The sequence below is a fragment of the Sander lucioperca genome, chromosome 2 (assembly GCF_008315115.2).
Source record: "Sander lucioperca isolate FBNREF2018 chromosome 2, SLUC_FBN_1.2, whole genome shotgun sequence".
NCBI lineage: Eukaryota > Metazoa > Chordata > Actinopteri > Perciformes > Percidae > Sander > Sander lucioperca.
This window is the reverse complement of record NC_050174.1, coordinates 23,557,062-23,568,238: the sequence shown is the minus strand read 5'-3', so window position 1 is coordinate 23,568,238 and position 11,177 is coordinate 23,557,062. Positions and strand designations below refer to the sequence as shown.

General features: G+C 39.9%; 1 protein-coding gene across 1 annotated transcript in view; it reads left to right on the top strand.

Annotated features, from left to right (window-relative positions):
- Window positions 1-840: 840 nt before the first annotated feature.
- Window positions 841-11,177, top strand: part of sept12 (septin 12) — a 93,697-nt gene continuing 83,360 nt past the window's right edge. Inside the window, exon 1 of the mRNA XM_031292528.2 lies at window positions 841-1,074. Within this exon, the coding sequence (XP_031148388.1) occupies window positions 1,020-1,074 (55 nt within the window). The 5' untranslated portion in view covers window positions 841-1,019. The remainder of the gene's footprint in view (window positions 1,075-11,177) is intronic.

The window sequence follows — 11,177 nt, the reverse complement described above, 5'->3', positions numbered from 1 at the left end:
TTCAGTGTGTTGCATCCTAAATGGAAAAGGTTGGTCAAGATAGATAGATAGATAGATAGATAGATAGACAGACAGACAGACAGACAGACAGACAGCAGACAGACCGATAGATAGATAGATAGACAGACAGACAGCAGACAGATAGACAGACCGATAGATAGATAGATAGATAGATAGATAGATAGATAGATACTTTATTCATCCTAAGGGAAATTTTAGGCATCCAGTAACTTAGACAACCATAACACAACAAACACACATACACATATATCTCACATACATAAAAACATTTTTTAAAGAGTGATTACAAAGGTCTGGTATGGACCGACAATGTCATGCAATGACCATGATAAGGTGCTATGGTAGGGTGTGTGCAATGGTGGTAGTGTAAAAGTGAACAGTGCAATTATAGCTTATTATTATTAAATATGAACTATGACTATGAAAAGACAAGAATGCAAACATAATAGAATTGCTTGACAAACAAGAAAAAGAAATAATATACTTTAAGAACAATATATAACAGGGAATGTGTAGGTAGCCCTATGGGCTAAGTCTGGCCTTTTCCCGCCGGGTGGGACTCTGAACAGACAGAAAACGTCCATCCATCTGACGCTTTTGGTAAGGGGGGGGGGGGAGCCAGCCCGAGGGAGGAGGAAAGACAGCAAAGAAAAGAGAAATTTGATGGAGGATTTTTTTCCAGGTGTTGCATGCGGCTCCGCCCACCAGCCGTCCGTCGTCCGCCCCCCTGTCACCCTAGGGTCTCGGCCATAGGTCCAGGCTGCAGGCTGCCGAGCCGGGGGGCGGGGGGGCTGGGTCAGAGACACGCCGATGCTCCTGGAGGACACGCACAGCACAGAACAGCTCAGCTCAGTCCGCTCCCTGCCTGCACACATCAGCGCGGACCGGTTCACCTCTGTTCCGATAGGGAATACAAGTTTCGTGAGAGTTTATTTATTTTTTTCCTTCTTCTTATCTGGCTTGGAGCGGCATCACGGAGCCTTCTGCACTCAGTCAGCATGTCGGAACTGTCCGTGAATGACCACCTCGAAGGGATTTTATCAGATTTCGAAGGTATGTAGGCTGTAATACTGAATTACTTTACTGCTGCCCCGGTTTGTTGGCACGTAATAAAACCAAATGTGAGGTTGCATCTCCAGGCTGTTTCACCCTTCTCTGTTCAGAAAGAAAACTCGTGTCTGCATTAGTAGCCTGAAGCGATCGTAGGCCTAGATCTTCTTGTTAAGTAGTTTTCAAAAAAAAAAAGAAATGGACCCTTTTGCTGACAGGTGCGCACAAACAGACTAAAATGCAAGATTCTTTGTTTTGTTGTTCGTTAAAACTAGAGCTGGAACGATTAGTCAGTTTATAGGCTACATATGACTATACGTTGATCAACAGAAAATGAAATGAAAATGTGAATATGTAGTCATTTTTTAGCCTTCTATGGTAGTAAAGTCAAATATTCGGTGCTTTGGGGCAGTGATTGTCATTTGAAGACGTCACTTTGGGCTCTAACGTAGCTAAATACGATGGACTTTTCCCATTATAGTTTCTGACCTTTTTATATTGCGATTAAAGTAGCTAGATTGATCGTTAGGCAATATTATTGATAGTAGCTACCAGTTAGTGAATGCAGCACACCATTTAAAATATGGTGTTCTGAACATGGATGAACTGGTTAAAGATCTTTGTTTGTTTCATAGCGATTAATAGTTTGAATGACTTCATAATGTTTGGCTTTGTGTTAGACTACAATTACTGGAGTGCGATGGTAAACGGCCTGGGCAGGTAAGAGAGCACTAATAACATAGTGTAAGCAAAGCCTTGAGCTCGTGTGTGTGTGTGTGTGTGTGTGTGTGTGTGTGTGTGTGTGTGTGTGTGTGTGTGTGTGTGTGTGTGTGTGCATCCTATAAACAGACAATAGTATCTTTTAGAAGCAGCAGTAAACTCCGTCTCTGACTCTGTTAGTCTCTGTTAGATCTCTCCTGGTCTTCTGTGATTTTTTTATATATATATATATTTTTTTTTTTTATTTATTTATTTTTTTTAATTATTATTATTATTTTATTTTTCTTTTCTTTTCTTTTTTTTTTCTTTAAATCATTTTCATAAGTGTATATTCAACATTCCAGTGATGCGATGATTGAATAATTAACCTACTGTATATAAAAAGGGAAAACTTGCCCACAAAAAGGCAACAAAAAGCAAACAAAGATAAACCCAAGTTATTACCTCCAAAAGGGGAAAAACTGCAGTTTCATATTTAAAGGAATGAGTAAACTTTAGATTAACAAAAGAGGGTCTTCAGTAAGACTGTGTCCGTGACGAGGTCAATCAATAAATAATTAAGAGCCAACTAAATATGCTCTAAACGATAGAATGATACTGTATTTTGGAAATCAATATTAATATTTTATAGTTTAAAAAAATCTAAATCCTGTAACGAGACATCAGCCACACAAATAACATAAAAAACATTTATGTTAATGATTCTTTCAACGTGCTTATTAAGGATATTGACCAAGATATGTAGTGAGCAGGACATCTCACAGTGTACAAGTGAACTTGTCAGTGCTTTCGGGTGGACAAACTGTGTAATGGAGACACTGTTTCTAAATAATTTAAAACATATTGTGGAATTTCCATACTGACATTGCTTTTTACTTATCGGCTGACAAATATGGAAATACTGATATATCATCACCCCGAAACAACATGTTTACGTTCAGTGATGGATGGGCCAATAGAATGTCTTCCAATGACAGCCACCTTTTTTTTTTTAACCGTGACCATGATTGTTCTCCAACCTTAATCACATGTTTATTATTGTAACCAGACAACGACAGTCCCCTTACCTTAACAAAGTCATTTTAAACCAAACGCCGATCTTTCCTTAAACCTAACCAAATCTAAGGCACAGACCAACTGTTGATTGGGGCGTCAGATCTGAAAACACTTCTATGTGCCGTTCCAGAGGCCATGGAAAAAGAAGTCAGTGTTTCCCCCAGAAAAGTTGTTTAGCCCGGTGGCAAGTGTGTTTTTTCAACGAGGGTCCAGCTGGGGCCGGGCCCAGACTGATGGCAGCATTAATGTAGAGCCCAGTAGTTTCTGTGATGACAGATTCAATATTGCCCTACATTAAAGCTGTAGTGTGTAACTTTTTGATATTAATCAACGTCCGTTGCATTCAAGCCATTGCCAAATGAGTTGCTACAAAGCTAATTAAGACTATCAGCTCCACACAACTCTATCTGTATTTCTCAGTATGGCTATGTTCAGAAGATTGTGTCGTCCTCTCCAGGATTTCCATATACCCACTTAAAAATGTGCAATGACATGTAACAACATACTTTATATTTTATTATATATTTTGAATTGTCATCTGTGTTTTTCTTCGCGTAGGCTAAATAATGGGATTTCCACCGTAAATTAGTGCATTAAAGTGTATCAGAATGCAGGAAATGAAGTCTTTGATGCTCAAAATTTCCCTGGGGGAGAACACCCAGACCCCATATGTCCATTCTGGTCCATATATTTATATAGTACAGTATACCCGCTAAAAGACTTTAGATGACACCACTGTTCTGAAGAGTCTGTCATGTTTTTTTAATCCTCCATGTCCTCCCTGGCTACTAGCAACTGCGTGGAGGGGGTGCACAGTCACGGAAGGCTGTTTCATGTGGACGCTCTGACAGTTTTGTTGTCATTACTTAGAATTCCTCGTGGGGGAGACAAAAACTACGCACTATAGCTTTAAGTCAGTGCTTAAAAACTAACTGGAGGTTTGAAAATGAAAGTTTTATACCAAGCTATGTAAATAATCCAAGTGGCCTATTCCTGGTGGGGGGCAATTTAGGCCTGGTGGGTCACCAGGCTTGCAATACACTGGGGAAACCACTGGAAGTATTTTGTTGTATAATTTTGAGGACTTGTTGTTTCTAAGTGCACTAAAATGTATATTTTTCACTCAGCTTTGGCCTTCTGGTTTTGAGTGATTTTGTCCACTCAACCTCACTTGTTGAACTAAAAATATTAGACCTCCCTATTACAATATAATGCAATCTAAAAACAAAAACATCACTTTTCTGACACAATGAAAGAAACGGTTTAAGGTTTTTTTTTTTTTTTTTTTTGCAAGGCTGATGTATTGGTTACATTACAATATACAGGGGTTTCTATTTTCTGATCGCCCAGACGGCAGCTTTTTGAAAACTGCTCTCCAAAGTGAATACCATAAAACCCTTACGTTACTGTGTGGACATGGACAATACGTGGACATACGATCTGATTTTTATGTGATAAACCTTTTGACAAGCATAGTCAGTGTACTGCCGCTGTCTGGCAAGCTTTCTGTCACCTATGATACTCCGTCATATGTCACGCATTTGGAATTTCAATAAAACCCTTCACAGGATACAGTTGTGGTCAGTGATATTCATGATATTTTCTAGATCTATTTGAAACACTATAAATCAGGCGAAGATTAAGACAAAACAAAAGAAGCACAAAAATGAAGAAAAGCTTTTAATAACTAGGAGTATCTTCAGTGTGAGGACAGTGAAGGAGGGAGAGAATGTCAGAATGACCAGACTTTGTTCTTCCTCAGGGTGATCCATCATGTCCTGGGACCCTGCAGGGACAGTAACATAAATGCTGCCCCCTCTGCTTTCATTCTTACTTTCTTCCCACATTCCTCTGTTTAGACAGGTGCTGATCTGTGCCTCTAAACAAATTAGTGTAGCCTTGAGCCGCAGACCGCCACTGTAGTTGCTTTTTAACAACTGCTGTCTTTTTGACACTTCAAACCGATGCCATGAGACAGTCAGTGTCTTTACACTTCAAAAATACCAAGTAGCTTAAGAAATCAGATTTGTACAACGATTAGTCATGTAATTATCCTTTTGTAAAATGGTATGTTTCAAGCAATACCATGTAGACTACCTAAAAACCTAGTGCCGCTGGCCATCGGCCTGCTGTCTGCCCCAGTGATGGGCCTTGCGCTCAGCCAGTTGAATTTGATTTGCTACAGCCGCAAAAGGTCTCTGGTGCTCCGGAGATGCCGCTGTCCGCTCCCTTTACGGTGTAGCGGAGGTGCGCTATAGCTAGCTAATTCTTGTCTCATTTGTGGTCTGATGAACACAGAGTATAGAAAGGGAGAGTAAACAAACAGAAATGTCTTTCGATCGAGTTTTTTACGTTGTTTCACAGTTTGGGGTTCGACTGGCGCTCTTTTAATAAGTTAATAAATATTGTTGCGCCCGCTCCGTCTGCATTAGTATGTTGTTTTTTTGACTGAAAATTTGGCGCCACCCACTGCTTATCCTGATAAACCAACTCCTAATAATACAGTAGTGTATGGAAACAAGCACTCATTTACATTTTCTTTTGCCTATTTTTGGTTAAAATTTGCGACACATTTGGACGAAAAACCAGACTATAGAGGCTTCATTTTCGGTCTCTCATGTGGTTACCTTGCAAAGTTACCCGGTCTTAAAAAAAGATCCTGTTTTGGAGACAGTTCCTCCAGCTACTTGGTCAGGGCCGAGAGCCCCAAAGGCAGAAGATGATCAGATATGACGGATCTACATTTGATTTGGTAACAGGGGAACGATTGTTGATGCTGGGCTGCTGGCCAGCCAGCTGTGGAATGCTGAGTAAAAGATGGTGCCTCATTTCCAGCGCCCACTTCTGTTTTATTCAGATGGATAGGACAAGTAGTTAGAAAACAGCACAATTCTGCAGCACAAGTTTTTCAGTCTGTATATTAAAATTACAGAACTATAGAGCAACTATGGGACCAGACTTTGGAATTAAACGTGGCTTGTGCATCTGTTATTTTCCTCAAACTGCTGACCGTCATCCCGTTGAAAACTCTTCGGCTAGTTAACTTATGTTCAAGTTTCCCTCGTTCATGTCTTGAGCTTTGAGGAGCCATGAAGTAGCGACGCTGGGAGCAGGGAAATCTAGTGCTTTATTTTATTAATTAAAATTTGGTGCCAGTGAATCGATTATTGTATCGCACGAAGAACGAAGGAAGGACAACGATATGTTACTGTATTGATATTTTGTCCCACCTCTATTCAAGTAATGTCACGCACCTAATGTTCCATTACTAAACCATCATGCGAACTTAGCTAAATGCACTTACTTTATGGACTTCTCTTGTATTGGCGTGGTAATAATAATAAACTTAATTTACATAGCACTTTTCCTAGAAAGGCTACAAAGTGCTTTTCAGAAAAAAACAGCAGATAAAAACCAACAACAATACTTAAATGTCTTTTAACACAGGATTTTATTTTAACCAGGGCCATGATTGTTCCCTGACCTTAATCACATGTTTATTATTGTAAACATGATGACAAAAAGTCATCTAAACCCAAACAGTGATCTCTCCCATAACCTAACCTTCTCTAACCCAACCTAACCAACAACATTCTTTACTTCTTCATCAAGTTTTACGCCAAGATTTCTAGCAGCCCGCTTCGTATTCTTAGTGAGGGAACCAAGCATGCTGTGAACTAGGCAGGTAGGCTTCGTTGGACCTGGCTGATTTCAGTTTTATCATTGTTAAAATTTAAAAAGTTTTGCGACATCCAGCATTTGACATCATTGAGGCAGGTGTTAAGTTACTGGACTTGAGACGGACATAAAACTGTGTACCATCCACATAACAGTGATGGGAGATGAGTGGTTATTAATGATCTGGCTGAGAGGAAGCATGTATTTAGAACACCACAGAGAATGGACCCTTGAGGAACCCCACAATTAAAATTAGCAACAAGGAAAAGGCATTTTCTATAAGAACAGAGAAAGTTCTGTTGGAGAGCTAAGATTGTAGCAGCTGTAGAGGTGTTCCCACCATTAGACCAACCCAGGATTCTAGACACCAGATGCCAGAAGTCAGAGAACTGTTAATAATCAATAAAATCAAAAGGACCAACTGTGGGGAATACCTATTTTAAAAACTTATTTGGGATACTGTCTAAAACTCAGGTAGAGGATCTTATTTGTGAAATGAATTCACATAGTGTTGAGATGTTAATGTTAACAGACCATTGCTAATTATAATAGCATATAATATATTCTCAAAAAAAAGAAATGGAACCAAACAGTGTGTACATGCTCTAATGTGGGGGCCTTCTCTGTAACATGTTTTACAAATATGCCTTCAAATTGTGGATGAATTTTTCCATTTTCTGGAGCAGAAGATTTTTTCCAGCAGCGGGGCAGCTGTAACGTTACTTTTTTTTCCCCAACAGTTTGCTTTATTTGCAGTTCTTAAAAGCATTACATGTCTTTTACAATTACATTCCAAGATAGTGTCCTCCCTGTCACAAAATTACTTTTTGGATCAGAATAAAATCTAAGTCTAACGTTATTCAGCTTTACAGATATTACACATACCTAATGAACAATTACTTACACATTACACAACACATTTTACAATGTTCATCTCAAATCACATTTTCACTTACTATGACCACTACTACTGCCATTACTAAATATTGTGCCAAAATATGAACAATAACGTTGCCGTGAGTGGGCTAGGTTTGCTAGTTAACAACCGCTAAGGAAAAATCCAGCAAATAGACGTCACCTTAGGATACGTGAAACAGCTGATTTAACGTCACCGCTCATTTTATATACAGTTTAGCAACAAAACAAAATGCTAAGGGAACATTACTACGTTTTTCATGTCGGTTTTGAGCTGTATGCATCCCCACTAACCTGGAAAAAGTTTTAAACAGTTAACGTTAATACAGCGTGTCGGGTGGAAAACAGTGTCTCCTGCAGCGGGCAGTCAAAGGCAGAGGGACCACAGCGTTTGCTAACTTTTCTCACTTGAGGTGTGATAAACAGTAAATTCATCAAATCCAGTGCCTGTAACATTATTTTCCAAGCTACGTACCTGTCAAATTATACGGGACCAGCACGGTTTAAATAAGCTGTCGAGGCTTTTGCCGTTGTTTGTCACTCTGCCTAAGGAGACTCACGCTGTTGTTTATTTGGTTGCCATGACTTTGCGAGTTATGACGTCCTATCACTGTTCCAGCTGCTCACCTTTAAAGAGGAGAGAGAGCGGATGACTCTTCAGTTAAGTTCAGCAAATGGCACTGCAGAGTCACGTAATAATGACCTCATGACATTTCATAAAACGCTGAAGCAGCGGCGGCAACAATTTCTTATCGGCGGACCGTAACTAAGAAATGTATACAGTGGAAACGCTGCTGGAGTCAATTTGGGATTTGATCTTAAATGGTGAGGACAAACAGAGTCACTTGTGTGGATCAGCAGACTGTGAAGTGAAGGCAGTGGAAGGTGTGTACTAGATTGGAGGGAGAGACAGGAGGGCATTAGGGCCTTTGGGTGACATGGGAGATTAGAGGAGGTCAGGGGGGCTAAGAGCTGCCTCTCCCAGCCCTGTCACATCCTGGTACCGCACTCCAGCAGGGCGCGAACCCTGCAAAGATCAGAGGGGGTCCCATGACTTACTGACCCAGTGATCACACACACACACACACACACACACACACACACACACACACACGCACACAGCTCGTTGTCTTTGCTCACTACAAGTGGTACATTCCAGCCTGCATTAACGCAGTGGAGCACACACGTTGACACAACAACAGTGTGGTCTGTGTTTTCTGTAGACATCATTTTGTCATTAATACAAAATTAAATAAAGAAAGCTATACAATGCACATGAACACACATACAATCGCATGTTGCACACACAGTTTCCCCTGATCTCATGAACTCGTGAAGTGTTTCCACCTAATCAGCCTAAATCCCTCTTTGTCCTGAGCCCATGGTCACACACACACACACACACACACACACACACACACACACACACACACACACACACACACACACACACACACACACACACACACACACACAGGTAGCACTGGGTTTGTTTTGGTGCTAATCCATTCTTCCATAATTGATCAGAATTTAGCAAAACATCAGTGCAAGCTGCCTGGTACTCAGACATGTCTGGAGTTGTCAGGCCCTTAAGACACACTGGACCAGTTCTAATGAACCAATGAGAGAGCAGAGACAAAACCATTACTGCAGGGGAAGTATAAGTGGAAAGAAATCTGTCAGGTTCAAATTCAATATCATGATCTGAGTTTGTAATATTCCCTTAGTACTCCTTGGTAATCTAATCAAATGTGCAGACTCATTTTGTTTTCAAGTATTCACCAGATATATCCATTTGCTGGTAGTGAAGAAAAATGGCTGACGTGGCTGATTGGTGCCCAATTTGAAAATGAGTTGAATACATGCACACCAGTTATGGTGCTTATTGGTTAAACAGTGTCCTGTGACCTGTTTCACTGATACACAAGATCTTCCATTTAGAATTTTCTGTTCTTGGAATAAAAAAAAAAATAATTTTATTTATTAAATGGATCTACAATCCCATTGAAAATGAGAAATAAAGGTGCAACAAAACAGGTCGTACAAACAATGAAAACATCTGTTAAATGTTTATTTGTAAGAAAAGTTAAAGGGCCCAGGTGGTAAAAGTGAGATTTCCATGTCTCTTTTTTATGATAAAGCAGGTCGAGGTCATATATATATATATATATATATATATATATTAGGGATGTCAAAATAACGCGTTAATTTCGATTAATTCATCTGAGAAAAAATAACGCGTTAAAAAAATAACGCAGATTAACGCAGATTAATCCATTCCATATTGACGTTTGACACGGAGCCGTTCTAGCCACCATTGGACTGTAAAATGAAGGAGGGAGATGAGAATGTGCTGCCTGGATCATTAACTGGAACATTTACTTGTAAAAATCTTCTTCCTGCCAACCCTGGCTACCGAAATCTGGTGCTACTGATATGTCTGCACTTCTCTCTGATGCTCTGAAACAGACAGGCAACACAAACACCGCTGCACGTGACGCTAGTTAACATAACAACAGCTAACATTAGCCTACCGCTAGCTAGTTAACACTATACTCAACAACAGCTAACGTTAGCCTACCGCTAGCTAGTTAACACTATACTCGACAGCAGCTAACGTTAGCCTACCGCTAGCTAGTAGCTGGATTAAACACGGTTACAATGCTGACAGCTAACGCTGAACGGTGTAAAGTTTGACTGTGTTTTACTGTAGAGGACTGTGACTCAACACCGGGATGTAACAATCTGCAGCTGCAGTCGGAAAAACAACACAGACGGTGCGTTCAATGAAACTGGTAAACTACAGCTTTGTGGTACATTTGAAGTTATTGTAAATGTCCTTTTCCCATCTGGTGGTTGTTTTTGTCGTTCAACAGCAATTTACTAGTGAAATAAGTTATTGTTATAAATTATTATTAAATCATTTAATTTTGACCTTATGGCCTTAGCAATAAACAAGTCGTTCTTTAATGTCACCAACTGTTGTTTAGTACCCTTTGTTTTCTTTCTTTAAAAAGTATCGGTTCAGGCACCGTTAATTATGTATGCGATTAATTTCGATTAATTAATCACAGAGTCTGTAATTAATTAGATTAATTTTTTTAATCGATTGACAGCCCTAATATATATATATATACTGTGAAAGTAATAAAGAGAGAAAAAGAAGACACACAGTCTGTATTCAGAAACTGTGCCTTTAAACAAGCCGTCAGGACTTCCGTACGGTTGTGATGTCACAACTATACTACATATAGGTAGAAAGTGCCGCTACAGTGCCGTTACAGTCATTCCCCGGCTGCAATGAAGGTGCAGAGACTCCGAGAGCCCAGATGTGAAAGACCTGGAAACGTCCATTATGATTCACTGTATTGGTGTGGATGTGGGGTTTCATCAACTAACATGGCTGCATAACATTAGGGGTAATTGGGAAAATCTATACAACAATATTTATCTGCCTGTAACTGCCGTGCTGTTTTTTCCTTCTTTAAACAGGCATGAAATGCTGGCAGTTAAACTTTGGACACACTGTCCCTTTAATAGACTCCAGCTTCTGTCTAATATTTTTCAGGCAACAGGTGCTTATGAGGCAAATAGTAGCCAGACATCTCTACCTGTGTGTGTGTGTGTGTGTGTGTGTGTGTGTGTGTGTGTCTCTGTGTGTGTGTGTGTGTGTGTCCTCAGGCACTGTGTCATTTTCAGTGTTACAACATTACAAACGGCTGCTTGGAATGTGTCTT